The sequence below is a fragment of the Narcine bancroftii genome, chromosome 3, assembly GCF_036971445.1.
Source record: "Narcine bancroftii isolate sNarBan1 chromosome 3, sNarBan1.hap1, whole genome shotgun sequence".
Classification (NCBI taxonomy): domain Eukaryota; kingdom Metazoa; phylum Chordata; class Chondrichthyes; order Torpediniformes; family Narcinidae; genus Narcine; species Narcine bancroftii.
The window spans coordinates 156,336,317-156,358,619 of NC_091471.1; the positions used below are offsets into that span (position 1 = coordinate 156,336,317).

At 44.2% G+C, this 22,303-nt stretch overlaps 2 protein-coding genes across 3 annotated transcripts in view; both read right to left on the bottom strand.

Annotated features, from left to right (window-relative positions):
* The window catches only part of LOC138757734 (N-acylethanolamine-hydrolyzing acid amidase-like), a 30,479-nt gene extending 26,042 nt beyond the window's left edge, over window positions 1-4,437 (bottom strand). Inside the window, exon 1 of the mRNA XM_069925498.1 lies at window positions 4,187-4,437. Coding sequence (XP_069781599.1) covers window positions 4,187-4,368 — 182 coding nt within the window. The 5' untranslated portion in view covers window positions 4,369-4,437. The remainder of the gene's footprint in view (window positions 1-4,186) is intronic.
* A 7,043-nt stretch (window positions 4,438-11,480) lies between these two features.
* The window catches only part of sdad1 (SDA1 domain containing 1), a 106,791-nt gene continuing 95,968 nt past the window's right edge, over window positions 11,481-22,303 (bottom strand). For both annotated transcript variants that reach the window (XR_011353865.1, XM_069925499.1), the window contains one exon: window positions 11,481-11,678. Coding sequence is in view for 1 of the 2 variants with exons in the window: in XM_069925499.1 (XP_069781600.1) it covers window positions 11,631-11,678 (48 nt within the window). In the remaining variant the exon portion in view is untranslated. The remainder of the gene's footprint in view (window positions 11,679-22,303) is intronic.

A 22,303-nucleotide genomic window follows, 5' to 3' on the forward strand; every position in this document is an offset into this window, starting at 1 on the left:
TAGGAACACAATTGGCCAATCTGTTTGCTAATAATTTCGCTATTATCTTATAATCTGAATTAAGTAGAGATAATGGTCTGTATGATGCTGGTGTTAATGGATCCTTCCCCGTCTTTGGTATTGCTGTAATTATTGCTGTCTTACATGAATCTGGCAAGTTTGTGTTTCTTCTCTCTGATTCATTACTTCCAGGAGAGGAGGAATTAATAACTCTTTAAATGTTTTATAAAATTCTATTGGAAATCGATCCTCTCCTGTTGTTTTATTGCTCGGCAGCTTTTTTAATATATCTGTATTTCCTCTATTCCAACTGGTTTTATTAGTTTGTTTTGTTCCTCTTCTTGCAATTTCGGCAATTCAATTTTAGCTAAAAGTTCCTCTATTTATCATCTTTCCCCTCGTTCTCAGTTTGATACAATTGTTCATAAAATTCCTTACAATTTTCATTAACCTCTGTTGCATTATATGTAATTTGTTTCTCCTTTTTCCTTTTAGCTTGTTCTATTAGCTTGTTCTGTTTTGTGTTGCCAGGCTAATATTTTATGTGTTTTTTCTCCCAGTTCGTAATACTTTTGCTTTGTTTTCATTATATTCTTCTCCACCTTGTACATTTGTAATGTTTTGTATTTAAATTTTTGTTCGCCAATTCTCTCCTTTTCATTATATCATCCCTTTTTACTAATTCCTTTTCTGTACTTACTATCTCCCTTTTCAACTGCTCTATTTCCTGATTGTAGTCCTTTTTCATCTTCGTCACATAACTTATTATCTGCCCTCTAATGAAGGCTTTCATTGCATCCCATAATATACATTTGTCTTTCACTGATTCCGTATTTATTTCAAAATATGTTTTAATTTGGCGTTCAATAAACTCCCTAAATTCCTGTTTTTTAAGTAGCATGGAGTTTAACCTCCATCTATATGTTCTTGGTGGGTTGTCCTCCAATTCTATTGCTAATAATAGGGGTGAATGATCTGATAGTAGTCTAGCTTTATACTCAGTTTTCCTAACTCTCCTTTGAATATGGGCTGACAACAAAAACATATCAATCCTTGAGTAAGTTTTGTGCCTAGTCGAATAATATGAAAATTCCTTCTCTCTTGGGTGTTGCCTCCTCCATATATCCATAAGTTTCATTTCCTGCATCGATTTAACAATAAATTTGGCTAACAACTCCTTTTACTCGCTGCTCCATCCCTAATGGTGGGAAGATACCAAGGAGCCAGTGGGATAAAGCCAAGCAGCCTAATATGATCCTGGGATTAATTTTATCAACGGATTCAAGAGACTGGAAGAAACATTGGAAAGGTGAGTGAGTTGAGGTGTGGCCTCAATGGAAAGGCACATTCAGTGGAAAGGCAGCTGACAGTAGTTTCCCATTCATTCAGCCTATGACCCTGTTCTGCCTGTGCTTCATCCTACACACTAGTTATTTCTGTTTTCACACAAGTTAAAGGAGCAGAAGCAGGCTATTAGTCCATCGAGTTTGTTCCTTGACTCAACACTAAGCTGAATTATGTTCACACTAGTTCCAATTTCCAGCCTTGACCCCCTTGATACCCTTACTAATGAGATACAGTGCAGAGAGAAGGCGTTGGCCCACCTGCCCATGACAAGTACCTATTTTCCAGCATTGGCTCATGGCCTCATGTGCATTGCCAATTCCAATACCCATCTAGTTACTTGTTCAATATTTGTGACAGTCTCTGCCTCCATCATCCCTTCAGATAACTAGAACACATATGTTCTAGCTACGCTCTTGGTGAAAAATATTCTTCCTCAGATCCATTCGAAATCTACCTTAATCCTACACACTCTGGTTGGCAAATTTCTATAGATGTTTGGTGGAAAGCGTGCTGATCGGCTGCATCACAGTCTGGTCTGGGGACACCAATACCCTCCAAAGGTAAAGCCCTCCAAAAGGTAGTGGACACCGCCAGGACATCACAGGCAAAGCCCTCCCCACTATTGAGTACATCTGCAGGGAACAGTACATCGGAAAGCAGAAGCAATCATCAAGGATCCATACCACCCAGTACACGCTCTGTTCTCACTGCTGCCATCAGGAAAGAGGTAGAGGTGCCACAAGACTCACACCACCAGGTTCAGGAACAGCTGTTACCCTTCCACCATCAGACTCCTCAACAACAAACTCAATCAGGGACTCATTTAAGGACTCTTGCACACTTTATTGAGTGTTTTATTCTCTCAGTCAGTTTGTTTTCATTTATTATCTGTTTACAGTTATTTGTTTACATGTATACGCTGTGTACAGTTTTTTTGGAACTACCAATAAGCAGCAATTCTGTCTCACCAAAAGGAGAAAATAAGAATTTCAGGGTTGTATGTGATGTCATATATGTATTCTGACAAGAAATCTGAAATCTGGTTTTATACACTTCTAGAATGGAGAGAAGTTATTTACTTGTGAACTACTCTTTGCAAACGATGCCGCTTTAGTTGCCCATTCAGAGCCAGCTCTTCAGCGTTTGACGTCCTGTTTTGTGGAAACTGCCAAAATGTTTGGCCTGGAAGTCAGCCTGAAGAAAACTGAGGTCCTCCATCAGCCAGCTCCCCACCATGACCGCCAGCACCCCCCCCATCTCCATCGGGCACACAAAACTCAAAACGGTCAACCAGTTTACCTATCTCAGCTGCACCATTTCATCAGATGCAAGGATCGACAACGAGATAGACAACAGATTCGCCAAGGCAAATAGTGCTTTTGGAAGACTACACATAAGAGTCTGGAAAAACAACCAACTGAAAAACCTCACAAAGATAAGCGTATACAGAGCCGTTGTCATACCCACACTCCTGTTCGGCTCCGAATCATGGGTCCTCTACCGGCATCACCTACGGCTCCGAGAATGCTTCCACCAGCGTTGTCTCTGCTCCATCCTCGACATTCATTGGAGCGACTTCATCCCTAACATCGAAGTACTCAAGATGGCAGAGGCCGACAGCATCGAATCCACGCTGCTGAAGATCCAACTGCGCTGGGTAGGTCACATCTCCAGAATGGAGGACCATCGCCTTCCCAAGATCGTGTTATATGGCGAGCTCTCTACTGGCCATTGAGACAGAGATGCACCAAAGAAGAGGTACAAGGACTGCCTAAAGAAATCTCTTGGTGCCTGCCATATTGACCACCGCCAGTGGGCTGATCTCGCCTCAAACCGTGCATCTTGGCGCCTCACAGTTCGGCAGGCAGCAACCTCCTTTGAAGAAGACCGCAGAGCCCACCTCACTGACAAAAGGCAAAGGAGGAAAAACCCAACACCCAACCCCAACCAACCAATTTTCCCCTGCAACCGCTGCAACCGTGTCTGCCTGTCCCGCATCGGACTTGTCAGCCACCAAGGAGCCTGCAGCTGACGTGGACATTACCCCTCCATAAATCTTCGTCCGCGAAGCCAAGCCAAAGAAGAATCTATGTATATCTCAGTCAGGTCCCCCACCCCTACTCCCAGCCTCACAGTTTCAACACGGGCATATCCACTTTATCCACTGTCCAGTCTGATAAAATATCCGGGCGAATTCCCCTCTGCAAGCACAGTGAGGTCACGCCCTTCCTCCAGTCCAGGTGACCGGCATCCACACGATGTGACGGCAGCGGCCTCGCCAGTCACTGTTTGGCATTTGGTTCAGGGAGGGCTGAAGCCCGCTCTCTCCCTTTAACCCACAGCCGCTGCAATCCCCCTGCTCTTTTTGAACAGGTTCTTGAGCGTTCCCACGGTCCCCTGAAACTGACCTGGTTCTCTTTCCTCACACTTGACTTCCCAATGCTGGAAAATTATTAGTTCACAACTTAAAGAAGTGAACAGAAATGTGGTTGGGGTTTGAATAAAGTCATCCGGGTGATCCTTGGATGGAGTAATGTTGGGTCAATTGAATTTTGCCGCATTGATCTATCAAGTGTTACCACACTACCCTCCTCGTTTGTGCCCCCGCCGTTATTGAGGGCAATTATCCCGTCGATCTCCGTAAATGTTACGGTACAAGTGCCTTAGGTCTTGTGCACCAAGTCCTACATTCCCATGAGAAGTTCATGAGAGATGTCTTAGTCTCCCCAAAGCGCATCACCTCGCGTTTCGCCCCATTATATTTCATCTGCCGCTGGAACAATCTTTAGGGAACGGGACAGGTGGTGCTTGTGCCGGCCAGGGTGTTCCGCTTACCCACCGAACAATCTCGTCCAAGAATTTCTTCAGCAGCGGGATGTTGTATTGCCTGAGTATCGGTCCCCAGCGCTGGGAGGGCGGCGCGTCCAGGCTCATATTGAAACGCCGGAAAGTCGAATCGCCCCGCGCCGCCGCCGCCAACAAGCCCAGCAGCAGCAGCCGCCACACCGTGGACGCGGGCATTTTGCTCACTCTTCGCCAGGATCCAAGGTCTGCCGCTGAAACAGTGAAGCTCCTCCGAGCCGGCAGGAAGTCCGCCCTCCTTCCAGCATCGACGCAACGTCACGTCAAGAATTTTGAACCATCTTCAATGGTTTCTCAAGCAAGATGAACCGAGGAGCCCACTCCAGTCATCCCGCTCCGGACCATTTCATGTTTTTTCCAATATTTATAGCCCATTACATTTTGTTCCACTTTTTTTTGCATGTTCCTTTGCATTATAATAACTTTTCTTTCCCCCTCGTGAACCTTGCAAGTATTAAAGGAGTGCGGGAATCCGGGTCCTGGTTCGTGCAGGAACAGGAGCGAACCAGTGAGCCGAAGGGTGGAAATAAGAGACCGCAGGGGGTGGAAAACTGAAGAAATACACATGATGCCAGAGGAATGGATAGGAGTTGGGAGTCAACAGGGGTTTTTTTAAATACACGGAACTGAACACAAAGCCGGCATTATGCAGGGTCAGTGGGCCTTTCACACAGCAAGCCGGCATTATGCAGGGTCAGTGGGCCTTTCACACAGCAAGCCGGCATTATGCAGGGTCAGTGGGCCTTTCACATAGCAAGCCGGCATTATGCAGGGTCAGTGGGCCTTTCACACAGCAAGCCGGCATTATGCAGGGTCAGTGGGCCTTTCACACAGCAAGCCGGCATTATGCAGGGTCAGTGGGCCTTTCACACAGCAAGCCAGCATTATGCAGGGTCAGTGGGCCTTTCACACAGCAAGCCGGCATTATGCAGGGTCAGTGGGCCTTCACACAGTATGCAGGGTCAGTGGGCCTTCACACAGTATGCAGGGTCAGTGGGCCTTTCACACAGCAAGCCGGCATTATGCAGGGTCAGTGGGCCTTTCACACAGCAAGCCGGCATTATGCAGGGTCAGTGGGCCTTTCACACAGCAAGCCGGCATTATGCAGGGTCAGTGGGCCTTTCACATAGCAAGCTGGCATTATGCAGGTCAGTGGGCCTTTCACACAGCAAGCCGGCTTTATGCAGGGTCAGTGGGCCTTTCACACGGCATGCCGGGAGAATAAGAGGGACTTGAAACACAACAGCGTCAGCGTCTAGTGTGATGTATAACATGGGTGTCTATCTTTCTGCCCCAAAATGACTGTACATGTTGATGTGCGTATGGTACGAGCTGTGAATACAAGCGCAAATTTGCTGCACTTTGAACACAACTTAATGATGTGTAGAATGGCGGAGTTGTGTGAGCAATGCACTTGTGGGATGAGAAATACATTGAAGGAGAACTTGAAGAAAAACAGAAGTTGTTTGAGGCAGAAACGTACATGGTCCTTAGATGCCGTAAATGTTTTGTTTTATTCTTGTGACTCCATTCTTCCTGGTCTTGGATAGAATGATGTTGATGAGAGAAAGAGAGACCTCAGGGGCCCATTTTCTGGTGTTATCTCTAACAATTTTGATGACGATGAGTGGTGCAGTCACTTTCATATGTCTTGGAACATTGTTGACTTTGTATTGGAACTTGTTGAGCCACACCTGAGGTGCAAGACAACAAACTGGTGACCGCCTCTGCAACAGTGATTCTTAACCTTTCTCTTTCCACTTTAAGTATTCCCTATGCCATAGTAAGGGGTTGCTTAAGGTGGTATGTGGGTGGAAAGAAAAAGTTTGAAAACCACCGTTTTAATCGTACCTAATTGACTTATTATGTGCATGGTTTCATAACTCCAAAGGAAATGGGCCAATGACAATTTTCCTCAAGCAAAATATTTCAGTGACAATTGGGTCTAGAGAGGTGATTCTCAACCTTCCCTTCCCACCCACATACCACCATAAGCAATCCCTTACTAATCACAGAACACCAATGGCTTAGGGATTACTTAAAGTGGTATGTGAGTGGAAAGAAAAAGGTTGAGAATCACTGCTCTGGAATCTTGGCTAAGGCTCACTGTTACTTTGTGGTGTGTTACGCCTCACCAGGAGCAATTAAGATTTGCATAAACAGATGGGTTAAGTTTAACACAAAATTTATAAACAAATAACCATAATAGAATTACCTCAATAAACTTAATACCCAAACATAAACCTTTATGGCAACTCTAATAGGGTGTATTTGGGGAAAAAAACCCAGACCATTACAGTCCAAGTTCAAAATGCTCCAAAAAACTCCCAAACCAAAACCTCATCAGTTACATCAAGTCTGTCAACAGTCTGGAACAGTTCGCAGTCTGGTCTCCAGGCTTGGGATTCTTAGTTTAGTTGCATACTGGTCTTTTAGTTGGGGGTGGAGACATATGGCCGTGATCACTGTAGACTTACAACTTTCCTGAGTTTTGAATATGGCAACAGCCATCTTTGATTTCTTCATATGGGAATTTTCACCCAGTGTCAACCAAGTCACGACACAAGGTTCATGCTTCCGAAGCCCACTTTAGGGTTAACAGGTGATTGTCTGCCTTGGATAGTCAAGTGACTCCTGTCACATGAGATCCTCCTCTTGGAAGGGGGCTGGGGAAGCTCAGGTCAGACACACAAACTCTGGGAATCAGAGGGGTGCAAATGACTGTCAGGACAACAGTGCTGATACCACTGACACTTGCTCAGTCTTCTTCCACTGAAAACTACTGGGTGAGCACACTGACAGACAGTTATGGACAGCAGTGCCAACACCCTTGAATGAAGCAACTCGGCCTTGTTTGCTGAAGCTACCGAGTGAGCATGCATACACAGACTGACCATATGACTGACCAACCTGTTCAAAACTCAGTGCGCTGGGCTCTTTAACTGCCTCAGCGCATGCCTTCAGTTCTCTCGATTGGTGGAGAGAGGTTGACTACAGCAGGTGCACTCTCTGTGAGCCCACCAGCTTCCAGCGTGTGGTCCTCGCACTTTTGACAGCTGTCCTCTCCCAGCAATGCTTTAGTGGTTCCCACACAGCTGTCAGTTTTCCCAGCACTACTTCAGCACTTCACAGCAGTGCAGAATGCTCTCTCCCCCATTGTAGGTTAATTCCTGTCCCTGGTCAGAAAATATAATTGTCCAGGGTCCATAACACCTCTCACCAACAAAGAAAATTTTGGTTTGCAAGAACAAAATTTTAACAGCTAAAGTGCAAAACTATAACACAAATATGATTTCTATTATAAACATACAATAATTTCATTTACAAAATTAAATAAGACAATCAGCAATCTCATTATCTTTCCCCTTAATATGTTATCATTAGGTCATATTCATGCAATATCAAACTAATTCAATAATTAACTTCTTTTTCTTCATTTTACACAGAAAAACTAATGGATTGTGATCCATATGTATAATTGGTTGTTGCGCTATACAAATATACACATCAAAATGTAAGCCAACACAAGAACCAACAATTCTCTCAACTGTAGAATAGTTCTTCTGATGTTCATTGAACTTTGAGAAGTATGCCACAGGATGGTCAATCTCATCATCTTCCTTGTTCTTCAACAGTATGGCTCCCATAGTTTCTCCAAGTCTGAGGTCATAAGTATGGGTTGGTGGCATAAAATGGCTTTTATTTTATGAATGCCTCTTGGCAACCCTCCAACCAAATGAATTTTTCACCTTTTCTAAGTAATTTTGAGAGAGCGAGTGCGATATCTGCCAAATTTTTACTAAGTTTTTGGTAATAGCCAATCATTCCTACAAGTCTTTGTAGGCTCTTTCTGTTGGTTTGAACAGGGAACTTCGAAATAGTTTCAACTACTGGCTCCACTGGTGCTAGTTGTCCCTGTCCTATGATATAACCCAGGTACATGACAGTCGCATGCCCAAACTCACTTTTGCTCATATTAACAGTGAGATTTGCTTCTGACAGATGAGTAATTATTTCAATTCCACAATATGCTCTTTCCAGGTGAGTTCCCACAACCAAATCATCTGTGCATCTCAATCCCTGAATCACTGAATTCATCATTCTCTGAAGCATTTTTCATCCCAAAGGGCATCACATTATATTCATACAGCCAGAATGGGGTTACGAATGCCAAAACCTCTCTTCCTCTTTGTTAATGGCACACACCAATATCCCTTTAACAAATCTTAGTAATGAATTTAGCTCCTCCCACTTTGTCAGAGTGTTAACCTTTCTATATTCTGTATATAATCTAACCATGCCATCTAACTCAGGTACCAACACACATGGTGAACTCCAATCTGAAGCTGACTTTCGGATGATTCCATTCTTTAACATATAGTCAAGTTCCTGATTCATTAATCTATTCTTTTCCAGGTTCATCTGATAGGGATGCTGCTTAGCATTACTTATGTCCACATCATGGCACACTATGGAAGTTCGTTGGGGTACATCTGGATACAAATTCTTGAATCTTAGAAGTAATGGTTTCATTTCTTCCCTTTCTAAAATTTCAAGAAGAGCCAATTTAGTTTCCAGGTTCTGTAAAACTATAGACTTCACCAATCTTGTTTTCTGTGTCCCCTGATCTTCTTTGAAACTAAATCTATCTGATCCTTCCTGGTTAATCACCATCACCTCTGGCGAAGGGTTTCATCTCATTAGGAGGCACCTGCTTGAAATATGGTTTGATCATATTTACATGGTAGACTTGACTCTCCCGCCTGAAATCAGGTGTTTTAATTACATATGTAACCTCACACAGTCTGGAAAACCTAGCCATAAAGGAAACAATACTAACACCCTGTCACCAGGTTTGAAATTCCTCACTTTGGCCTTACGATCATACCAGACTTCCATTCTCTGCTGAGTGGCTTTCAGATTTTCCTTTGCCATTTCACAGGCTTTCTGTAATCATTCTTTAAATTTAGAGACATAATCCAATAAGTTCAAATGTATATCCTGATTAATTCATTGTTTCTTCAGCAATATTAGAGGACCTCTCACCTCATGTCCAAAAACTAGCTCAAATGGTCTAAAACCAAGTGATTCTTGAACTGATTCTCTTACGGCAAATAAAAGTAAGTGAACTCCTTCATCCCAATCTTTATCGTGTTTGGAACAATAAGTTCTCATCGTATTTTTCAGAGTTGAATGAAACCTTTCCATATTCCCTGACTGGCACCTTCTTTAGTTCTTCCTCAGAGAGAGCCTTATCCCTTACCTCCGCAGATTCTAGATCCTCCTTTTGTCTGATAATCAACACCTGTCCAGACAATGACAGCTTGGGACTCAGTTGACCATCAGAACTGGGAAAAGCTAGAGGATTTCTCATTTTGAACCAGGTTAGTTTTACTCAAAACCTGTTCTGAACCACTATCAATTGCGTTTCAGTCCTCATTCTTTTCCACAGCCTTATCTAAACTCACCATCTTTTTAGACATCGCTCTGGTATCATACAGATGGGGTAAATATCTAAGTCCTTCACCTCACTGACTGGCTTAGCTAGCAATTATACTGTGGGAACAACCTTACCTTCCGCCAAGTCATTACCCAGTAACAATGAAACTCTGTCCACTGGCAGGTTTGCCCTAACTCCTATGATAATCGGTCCATTGACGAAGTCTGATCTTAGCCCTATTTGGTGTAAAGGAATAGGTTCAATATCTCTCTTGATACCTCGAAATAAGTATGGCAGTTCCCTCACCAAAATCTAAGATACTATCTAGCACAAGTGACTGAGCTGCCGCTGTATCTCTCAATATTTTTACCGGCAATGGCTTCGACCCTTCTCTGACTTACACTGAACCTTATGTCACAAAAGGTTTAAATATTTCCATATCCCTATCAATAAGTTTGGATCCTTCCTGGTGGTTAGATGTCCTTTCACCATGAATACAACCATTTGGGGCCACCTCCCTTTCCTTCAACACAGGACAATTGGCGATCACATGACCAGTCTTTTTGCAGAAGTAACAAAGAGGACCTGAAGGCTTTTCTCTCATCACCTTCCTTCCATATTACTACTCTCAAATTTACTAGCTATCTTACTTGGTCTATCCCTCTGACCTTTGTGGAAAGCTTTATTTGGTGTCCACCTAAACTTATGGGTTAAGGCATACTCATCTGCTCTCTTAGCAGATTCCTGCCAAGTTATTGTCTCTTTCTCATTCAAATAGGCTTTGATGTTAATCAGGGACACATCTCTTAATTTCTTCTATTATTATTAATTCCCTCAACTGATCATAATCATTATTTATGTTCTGGAAGTACACCACCATTGGATGTCATCAGAGCATATTTGAACGAGAAAGAGACAACAACTTGGCAGGAATGACTGTCTATTTCTTCCTTAGTTATACACTCTAACAATCTTGATGACAACAAATATTAAGCAAAATGGCCTATTGTTTCCCATTCTTTGTCTCTCTCTCCTTTTGTGAACATGGGGGTCATACATGGGGTTTTCCAATTCACTGGTATCCTTGCAGTACTGCAAGTTTTGAAAAACGTCAGCCAATGGCACTACCATCTCTGCACTGATTGATTACTTGAAATGAGTCAATCTGTTCTCTTTGCCGATTTCCCAATGTCCTCCACCATCCAGAATGCAGTTGCCTGCAAGTGCTATCAACTAAGTGAGAAAATCTAGTTGGGATGATTTTGAAAAAGAAAGGCATGGTATATTTACTGAGTACACGCACTGGAAAGTAAGACCTCATAAACTTAAACACTCCATACAAGTTAGTAATATCCTGCACATCATTAAATAGCTAACTTCTAAAATCTGGATCCCTTGACAGCTTGCCAAATCATAGAAGAAAAAGACAACTTTATTCATCAAGGTGTTGCTGTAGGTGTAGGCCCTGGGAAAATTTCCTTGTTCCAAGTAATGGGTGGTGGCATCAAGGTCAGATGTACACAATGTGAGGGCTAGGTTCCTATGACTCACTTGTAGCCTCAAGATGACATCAAGCTACTTCCTTGTGACATTTTCATCAAAACATCGTCTCCCAGAATGTGACTTAACTAATGCCAAATAGACCCTCATACAAATTCTGGTTGGAATGCAGATGGACTGCTCCAAACTTGTGTGACATTGGAATACTAAGACCAAAACAGGCTTCACTCAAGCTGGATTTGGAACAAAGTTCAAAGTACACTGTTTTCTAGCAGCTCCGTAAGCTTAGGTTCTTTGTCGATGAAGGTACAGAAAAAGAGTACACAATAAGTAGTGATTTAGTATTTTCTTTACTTCATAGATCAATTATTGAACATTAAGAAATAAGTAAATAAATGCAGTTTTTTAAATTACATTCTCATCTTGAAAGGGAAAAATAAAATTTTACAAATATTCAACTCATTCAAACTGCTTTCTCATCTTATTTTAACTGCTTCTTTCTTTTCAAGAGAGCATCCCGCAAAGCAATCTGTCAAAAAAAAAACAGAACTTGAGTAGACATTCCACAAGCAATGCATTTCCCACTCTGATTAACATAACATGTTACATTAGATACAACTACCAACATTGATGAGTGCATTGCATTTTCTACACTCTATTCTTTAGAGATTCTGAAAAATTAATTTATTTTGTGCAAGTTTCTGAAAATAATTTCCATTTTTTAATGAAATATTTAAAATTGTTGCGGTTGTTTCTACCTCATACCCATTGGTGTAGGCAAGGCATAAACATGAATGAAAATCCTATCGAGTTCATTAACGCCCTTAAGAAGGAAGTATGTCCTCACCTGGTCTGCCCTAAATGTGACTCAAGACTCACCAATTATGTTGACTTACTTGCCTTCTCAGTTCAGTGGCAATTAGGGATAGACAATAAATGTCAATATTACCAGTGACTCCCACATCCCATGAACAAATAATAAATAAAAATCCTTCAGGTGCTGAATCAAAGCAGCAGCCTAATAATACTTTTGGCATGCATAACACAATAGTTGGTATAACGCACAATAGCATTACAACGGCAGCAACCCAGATTCAAATCTGCCACTGAAAGGTTCTCCCAGTGACTACATGGGTTTCCTACTCCGAATGCTCTGGTTTTCTTTACTGTTCAAACGGCAGACTAGGTTGGTAGGTTAATTGGTCACATAGGTGTAATTGGGTGATGCAGGATTGCAGGAAGAACTTGTTATCATGCTACATCTCTACATTTAAAAAAACTGAACACCTCCAAATATTTTGTTGGGTTACTACTCCATGACATTTCTGTCCTTATTTTTAAAAAAATTCATTTTCAAATGACAAAAATAAGCAAAGATGGTGGCACTGCCAGGGCAGCTGTAGTGGCAGCACTCCCCACTGGTGCGGATCATCGGGGAGCGAGGGGGCGGAGATGGAGCACTCCCGCAGGGTCCAGTAGCCCAGTTGACTACTGTCGGCTCTACATGGGCTTTAAGCGGCCTGTTGAGAGAACTGACAGCCATGAGGGCTGCAGACTCTGGGGAAGTGAAGGACTGGAGCAGGGCCCCAGAGGATGGGAAGATTAACTCCCCCCCCCCACAAAATCTGGTCAGACGACTTGCGGGGATAGTGACCACAGCAGCGGACCAATGCGGGGCACTGTGGCTGAGGGACCAGCGCATGTGGTGGGCTGCTGGTGACTCAAGATGAAGGACTCATGGAAGCTGTGGGCTGCTGGAGACTGGCTTGAACTGGCTGGAGGGGTACCAGGTATCAGAACCGGGAAGCCAGGGTCGGATTAAAATAGTAGCGAAAGCAACATATGCAATGGGCCCTGCTCTTTAATGGACCCTTGCATTTATGACAGTACTATGAATTATGAACTTAAAACATTTTTGTTCTCACCTTTGTGCAGAGGCTATGAGAAACCACACTGATAGTCTGTGTTGATAACCCCGATTAAGTTTAAGGTTAGCTATTTTAGCCAATTATCACCTTTAATCGAGGTTATTAACACAGACTATGGGTGTGTTGTATCTCATAGCTGCTGCAGGCTGCACAATTGTTGGGAAATAAAATATGAAAGATTAAAGAGATGGTGGTAAAAATTATTATAACCTTTCATCAAAGATGCAACATGCCCCTTGAAGAGGGGAGGCACTGTCCTCACCTCGCCTGACCGCCTCACTCCTAGCCCTGGCCATCTATCGTCGTTGCCCCCATCCTCCTCCCTATCTCACTCCAGATGCGGCAGCAAGGGTGCAGTGCTGCCAGAGTTCACCAGAGCACTGCTCCAGCATCTGATTAGGCCGCTTCAGGGCCGTCCCAGCAGCTCACAGTGACGGCTTAATGCAGGAGGAATGGCCGTCTTTGTTACTCATAACCACCCCCCCCCCCCATGCAGCTAGAACCACTCTGCCAGTTTCAGTGCCAGGGAAATGCAGCGGTTCCAGCTGCGTGAAGGAGTATGAGTAATAAAGATGGCCATTGATCCTGCACTGAGCCAGCTGCCGCAAGCAAGTTTTGTTTTAACAAAATATGCACGTGTCCCAGCTGGCACCTTTAAAATTTATGCTATAGGCCCCACAATACCTGAATCCGGCATTGAGGGATGCAAGGAGGTGCTGAAAAGTTCCTGACCATGTCAGAGGTTCGGATCTTGAGTTCGGGTGGCCAATAGTTTGGACTCTGTGTGGCTGTGGGGGCTGCGGAAGTGCTGGAGGAGAATCTACAGACATTCGGTGACTCTGGGGGGACTCTCTTTTGCTTATCTCTCTCTGACTAAGTCTGGCTGTAAGAGTCGCTTAGGCAATTCCTGCTGGGGGTGAATCTGTCTGCCTTGCAGCAGGCAAAAGATATTTCATGTAATATGACACTGCTTTATTACTATAATAAATTGAACCTTGAGTCTTGAAGATCTATTATTATTTCACAAGAATACACTAGACAAATGCATTCCAATAGGACACATCAATAGAATCAGCAACAATTGGAGGGAAGATTTCCATTACTTCTTCATATTTAAAATTACTAAAAATCAACGTAATTTCCAACTAAATTGACAAAACAGATGAGGCAACTTGTTAAAAAGGAAAAAGGAGGCATTAGACTTTGAAAGCAGAAAACAGGAAGGGCTCATGAGAATTGTGCAGTAGCCAGGAAAGAGCAAAAGAAAGGTCTTAGTACAGCTTGAAGGGGGCATGAGAAGACCTTGGCAAGTAGGATTAAGAACTCCAAGGTGTTCAATGCATACGTGAAGAACAGAAGGATGACGAGAATGAAGGTGGAACCACTTAAGGATAAAGGAGGCAACATGCATCTGGAGGCGGAGGAGATGGGGGAAGTCCTAAATTAATATTTTGCTTCAGTATTCACAACAGAAAAGGACCTTGATATGGGGAAGTTGGAATAGAGCAGGCTTGTGGGCTGGATGATGTTGGGATTAAGGAAGAGGAAATGTTGGATCTTCTTTAAAACATTAAAATTGATAAGTCTCTGGGGCCAGATACAATATACCCCAGGTTGTGGTGGTAAGGGAAGAAAGAGATAGCTGGGGCAGTGGCCGCAGGGGAGGTGCCGAAGAATTGGAGAATGGTAAATGTAGTCCCCTTGTTTAAAAAAAGTAATAGGGAGAATCCTGGGAATTATAAACAGTGAGTCTTATGTCAGTGGTATGCAAATTAATGGAGAGGATTCTTAAGGATTGGATCTATGAACATTTGGAGAAGTACAGTCTACTCAAGGATAGTCAGTATGGCTTTGTGTGGGGAAGTTTGTGCCGAATAAGCCTGAGGAGGTAACAAAAGAAATTAATGAGGGTAGGGCCATAGATGTGGTCTATATGGGTTTTAGTAAGGCATTTGACAAGGTCACTCATGAGAGATTCATTTAGAGAGTCTTGAGGCATGGGATAAATGGACCCTTAGCAGTGTGGTTTAAAAACTGGCTCGCATGTAGAAAGCAGAGTAGTAGAGGATGCAAATTATGCTACTTGGAGGTTAGAGTTCCCCAGGGATCTGATCTGGGACCCCTGCTCTTTGTCATTTTTATAAATGACCTAGATGAAGAGTGGAAGGATGGGTCAGTAAATTTGCAGATGATATGAAGGTTAGAGGAGTTGAGGACAGTGCTGAAGGTTGTCATAGATAACAAAAGGATATTGACAGGATGCAGAGTTGGGTGGAAAAGTGGCAGATGGAATTCAATCCAAATTAATTGTGAGGTGATACATTTTGGAAGGTCTACCTTGGGGTCCAAATCCATGCAACTCTCAAGGTTGCCATGCAAGTTGATATGATAATTAAAAGGGCTATGGGAGGTTGGGCTTAATTAATTGAGGGTCTGAGTTCAAAAGTCGAGAGGTCATATTGCAACTCCACAAATCTCTGGTAAGACCATACTTAGTGTTCAGCCTGGTCACCTCATTATAGGAAGGATGTGGAAGCTATGGAGAGGGTGCAGAGATTTTTCAGGATGTTGCCTGGATTGGAACATGAGGTAAGGTTAGCAGAGCTGGGGCTTTTCTCTTTGGAGTGCAGAAGGATGAGAGGAGGCTTAATAGAGGTCTACAAGATTCTGAGAAGCATAAATAAGGTGGAGAGCCAGTGCTTTTCCCCCAGGGCAGGACACCAGGGGTTATCTCTACAAAGTGAAGGGAGGAAAGTTTAGCGGAGACATCAGGCGTAACTTTTTTTGCACCAAGAGCTGTGGGTGCCTGGAATGCCTTGCCAGGGGTGGTGGTGGAGGCTGAAACTTTAGGGGCATTTAAGAGACTCTTTGACAGGCACATGGATGAAAGAAAAATAGGAGGTAACAAGGTAGGAAGGGTTTAGCAATTCTTTTGGTAGGAATATATCGAAGCCAAAGGGCCTGAACTGTGCTGTAGTGTTCTATGTTAATTTGTACTTAAACCAAGGATTAAATTAATGCATGGTACTTATTAGTTTTTTTTTCTCCCCTGCAATTTCTTAGATTTTTATAAAGTAGATACAGTCAAGACATATATTAAAGTTTACAGAGGGTAATTTCATGAGGCTCACTCTGGTAATTATGTTGTCTTCTAATTATACCAACTTCAAATTGATAGATTCAAGATCAGCAAATGATCAGAAGCAAACAGTTGATTGTATTGTAGGCAAATAAAGAAGACTACAGATGATTGTATCGTGGTTATTTTTGTTCTACATTTATATCCTTGAATGAAAAATTAAACCTAAACAAAGAAATTCATCCTACATTCCTCGTGTTAAACATAGAAGCCTAGAAAATCTTTTAACTTAATTTCAACATAAATCAAAGCGAACTGTGCAACATGTCCAAACTGACAGAGCTTTGCTGTTGCCACTTGCTTCCAAGATCCCATTACAGACAACTACTCAAGTCTGATTCTGCGAGACTTACTATTAACTTCATTTCTATACTAGATGTTACAGTAACTATATTACCCTACAGAAGCTGTAACTTATCCCTGGACTATGAAGGTTGACACAAGAAGGTGAGATGCAACTCATCCTTCTCTTGGTTTAAAATCTGGTCTTTCCAGAGGAGTTGGTAACCATGATCTTATAGACACTAGTCAGGCTTCACATGGAGGTTTACAAGGATGTTGAAGCAGGATCTCCACTTCAACTCCTAAACCTGCTGAAAATCACCAACCTATGTAAGTTTCTCTGTTGATAACCTTCTCTTTGAATTTCAGGTAGTGTGCATAGGGGTCAGTAATTGTAGTCTCTTGTCACCACATTGCTTTGCAAAGCTTTACTAGGTCCTGAGAAGGTGAAGGTTGCCTGGCCAAGATTAGATAAAATCACATCCTTTCCCTGGATTTTAAAGTTAGTCTATAAATATTGTGTGTAAGATCTTGTTCACGGGTGTAGATAGAGATATATATAGATAGATATATATATATAGATAGATATATATATATAGATAGATATATATATATAGATAGATATATATATATAGATAGATATATATATATAGATAGATATATATATATAGATAGATATATATATATAGATAGATATATATATATAGATAGATATATATATAGATAGATATATATATAGATAGATATATATAGATAGATATATATATAGATAGATATATATATATAGATAGATATATATATATAGATAGATATATATATAGATAGATATATATATATAGATAGATATATATATATAGATAGATATATATATAGATAGATATATATATAGATAGATATATATATAGATAGATATATATATAGATAGATATATATATAGATAGATATATATATAGATAGATATATATATAGATAGATATATATATAGATAGATATATATATAGATAGATATATATATAGATAGATATATATATAGATAGAGATATATATAGAGATATATATAGAGATAGATATATATATAGATATATATATAGATATATATATAGATATATATATAGATATATATATAGATATATATATATATAAAATGAAGGGGAGGACGTGGAGGGGGAGGACATGGACATGTCCTCGGGCCTGCGCAAAGGAGCTTTTAGGTGGAGTGCAGTGTGCGCAGTACTCCCCCTCAAAAGATGCTCACAAACTCAAGTTAGCATGCTGGAACATCAGAACCATGCTAGACAAGACTGACAGCCACCGATCTGAACGTCGGTCTGCCCTCATCGCACATGAACTCCTCAGACTTGACATTGACAAAGCCACTCTCAGTGAAGTCCGCCTTGCAGATGTAGGCAGCCTCCAAGAACGCAGCGCGGGCTACATACTTTACTGGTCTGGCAAGCCGATGGATGAACGATGCCTATCTGGTGTAGGATTCATGGTCAAGAACTCCATTGCCTCCAAACTCGAAAACCTCCCGACAGGCCACTCGGACGGGATCATGTCCATGCAACTCCCCCTTCAAAACAAGCGTCGCATCACCCTCATCAGTGTCTATGCTCCAACCCTCCAGGCAGAACCAGCAGAAAAGGAAAAGTTCTACACTGATCTGCGCAACCTCATTCAATGCACCCCTACAGCCGAAAAGGTTGTCATCTTTGGCGACTTCAACGCTCGCGTCGGCAAAGACTCAGAAACCTGGCCAGGAATCCTGGGAAAGCATGGTGTCGGCAAGTGCAACAACAACGGGCGCCTCCTGTTGGAGCTCTGCGCAGAACAGTGGCTTGTCATTACAAACACCCTTTTTCAGCAGAGAGACAGCCTGAAGACTACCTGGATGCATCCCCGATCCAAACACTGGCACCTCCTGGACTACGTCCTGGTGCGAGAAAGAGACAAACGAGATGTGCTCCACACCAGGGTCATGCCCAGCACGGAATGCCACACTGACCACCGGCTGGTTCGCTGCAAGCTCAACCTTCACTTCAAGCCAAAGTCCAGGAATAGTAAAGCCCCCAGAAAGAGGTTCAATGTTGGAAACTTGCATTCAGACGAAGTGAGAGGAAACTTCCAGGCAAACCTCAAAGCAAAGCTCGAGGATGCAATCCGCCTCACGGATTCGTCCCCTGAAACCCTCTGGGATCAGCTGAAGACTGCCATACTGCAATCCACTGAAGAGGTACTGGGCTTCTCCTCCAGGAAAAACAAGGACTGGTTTGACAAAAACAACCAGGAAATCCAGGAGCTGCTGGCAAAGAAGCGAGCTGCCCACCAGGCTCACCCAGAGAAGAAACGAGCCTTCAGTCGCGCATGCAGCCATCTTCAGCGCAAACTCCGGGAGATCCAAAATGAGTGGTGGACTAGCCTCGCCAAATGAACCCAGCTCAGCGCGGACATTGGCGACTTCAGGGGTTTTTACGAGGCTCTAAAGGCTGTGTACGGCCCCTCACCCCAAGTCCAAAGCCCGCTGCGCAGTCAGACGGCAAAGTCCTCCTCAGCGACAAGATCTCCATCCTCAACCGATGGTCAGAACACTTCCAATCTCTTTTCAGTGCCAACCGCTCAGTCCAAGAATCCGCCCGGCTCCAGCTCCCTCAACAGCCCTTAAGGCTAGAGCTGGATGAGGTCCTCACCCGGGAAGAGACATACAAGGCAATTCAACAACTGAAAAGTGGCAAAGCAGCAGGTATGGATGGAATTCCCCCTCCAGAGGTCTGGAAGGCTGGCAGCAAAACACTGCTTGCCAAACTGCTTGAGTTTTTCAAGCTCTGCTGGGCCCAAGGAAAGCTGCCTCAGGACCTTCGTGATGCCATCATGATCACCCTGTACAAAAACAAAGGTGAGAAATCAGACTGCTCAAACTACAGGGGAATCACGCTGCTCTCCATTGCAAGCAAAATCTTCACTACGATTCTCCTAAATAGAATAATACCTCGTGTTGCCAAAAATGTTCTCCCAGAATCACAGTGCGGCTTTCGCACAAACAGAGGAACTACTGACATGGTCTTTGCCCTCAGACAGCTCCAAGAAAAGTGCAGAGAACAAAACAAAGGACTCTACATCACCTTTGTTGACCTCACCAAAGCCTTCAACACCATGAGTAGGAAAGGGCTTTGGCTAATAATAGAGCGCCTCGGATGCCCCCCAAAGTTCCTCAACATGGTTATCCAACTGCACGAAAACCAACAAGGTCGGGTCAGATACAGAAATGAGCTCTCTGAACCCTTCTCCATTAATAATGGCGTGAAGCAAGGCTGCGCTCTCGCACCAACCCTCTTCAATCTTCTTCAACATGATGCTGAAACAAGCCATGAAAGGCCTCAACAATGAAGATGCTGTTTACATCCGGTACCGCATGGATGGCAGTCTCTTCAATCTGAGGCGCCTGCAAGCTCACACCAAGACACAAGAGCAACTTGTCCGTGAACTACTCTTTGCAGACGATGCTGCTTTAGTTGCCCATTCAGAGCCAGCTCTTCAGCGCTTGACGTCCTGTTTTGCGGAAACTGCCAAAATGTTTGGCTTGGAAGTCAGCCTGAAGAAAACTGAGGTCCTCCATCAGCCAGCTCCCCAACATGACTACCAGGCCCCCAACATCTCCATCGGGCACACAAAACTCAAAACGGTCAACCAGTTTACCTATCTCGGCTGCACCATTTCATCGGATGGAAGGATCGACAACGAGATAGACAACAGACTCGCCAAGGCAAATAGTGCCTTTGGAAGACTACACAAAAGAGTCTGGAAAAACAACCAACTGAAAAATCTTACAAAGATTAGCGTATACAGAGCCGTTGTCATACCCACACTCCTGTTCGGCTCCGAATCATGGGTCCTCTACCGGCATCACCTACGGCTCCTAGAATGCTTCCACCAGCGTTGTCTCCGCTCCATCCTCGACATTCATTGGAGCGACTTCATCTCCAACATCGAAGTACTCGAGATAGCAGAGGCCGACAGCACTGAATCCATGCTGCTAAAGATCCAACTGCGCTGGGTAGGTCACGTCTCCAGAATGGAGGACCATCGCCTTCCCAAGATCGTGTTATATGGCGAGCTCTCCACTGGCCACCGAGATGTGCCTGCCACATTGACCACCGTCAGTGGGCTGATATCGCCTCAAACCGTGCATCTTGGCGCCTCACAGTTCGGCAGGCAGCAACCTCCTTTGAAGAAGACCGCAGAGCCCACCCCACTGACAAAAGACAAAGGAGGAAAAACCCAACACCCAACCCCAACCAACCAATTTTCCCTTGCAACTGCTGCAACCGTGTCTGCCTGTCCCGCATCGGACTTGTCAGCCACAAACGAGCCTGCAGATGACGTGGACATTACCCCTCCATAAATCTTCGTCCGCGAAGCCAAGCCAAAGTGTATATATATATATATATATATATATATATATATGATCCGTATATATACATTTTATATATGTATATATGGATTATCCAACAATTTTTAGGAGTCGAACAGACTTCACAGATTGAAAGATTTTTGGAAAAACCTCTCAGTAGAATTTTGAGTTTTTTGGTGTTGGATTTATCTTACTTTGAGCAGGTTGTTCTTTGGTGAGAATTAAACATTATTTTATGTTTAAAAAGCCTTCCCTTATTGTTTAAACACTGTTACAAGTGATTTGCTATTGTTACTAGACTGCTTTTAAAAAATGACCAGTTATCCAAAAATATCATTTATCTAAAATATGCTCGGTCTCAACCATTTTAGAAAAATTGGAGTTGTACTTATGTTGTTAAAGTGTAGGGTGTACTGTGTGACTACTATGGTCCAGAGATACACTGTTTTGTCAGTTTGTATATGTATATGGCCTCCCACTCCCTGTCCGGACAGGGAGTGGGAGGCGGCGGCCCCAGTCCGGGCACAGGGAGAGCAGCAGCGGCCCCGGCCCCGGTCCGGGCGAAGGGTAGACGGCGGCGGCCCCGATACAGGCAGGAGCAAGGGGGAGGCGGCGGCCCCGGCCTCGGTCGAGTGAGGCAGACGGAGGCCCTGGTCCGGACAGGGAGTGGGAGGCGGCGGCCCCAGTCCGGGCACAGGGAGAGCAGCAGCGGCCCCGGCCCCGGTCCGGGCGAAGGGTAGACGGCGGCGGCCCCGATACGGGCAGGAGCAAGGGGGAGACGGCGGCCCCGGCCTCGGTCGAGTGAGGCAGACGGAGGCCCCGGTCCGGGCAGTATGGACCGACCTAGGAGGGGAGGCAGGCCCCTCCAGCCCGGGTAAGAAACCTGCATAGGAGAAGGCCACTCCGATATAAAACCTACGACCCAAGGACCTCGCTGCCACGTCCCAGCTTGCTTGGCCACGGCACACGAACCATGGGTGTAAAGGGTGGGGCCAGTACTGCGCGCACTGCACTCCACCTAAAAGCTCCTTTGCGCAGGCCCGAGGACAGGTCCACGTCCTCCCCCTCCACGTCCTCCCCCTCCACGTCCTCCCCCTCCACGTCCTCCCCCTCCACGTCCTCCCCCTCCACGTCCTCCCCCTCCACGTCCTCCCCCTCCACGTCCTCCCCCTCCACGTCCTCCCCCTCCACGTCCTCCCCCTCCACGTCCTCCCCCTCCACGTCCTCCCCCTCCACGTCCTCCCCCTCCACGTCCTCCCCCTCCACGTCCTCCCCCTCCACGTCCTCCCCCTCCACGTCCTCCCCCTCCACGTCCTCCCCCTCCACGTCCTCCCCCTCCACGTCCTCCCCCTCCACGTCCTCCCCCTCCACGTCCTCCCCCTCCACGTCCTCCCCCT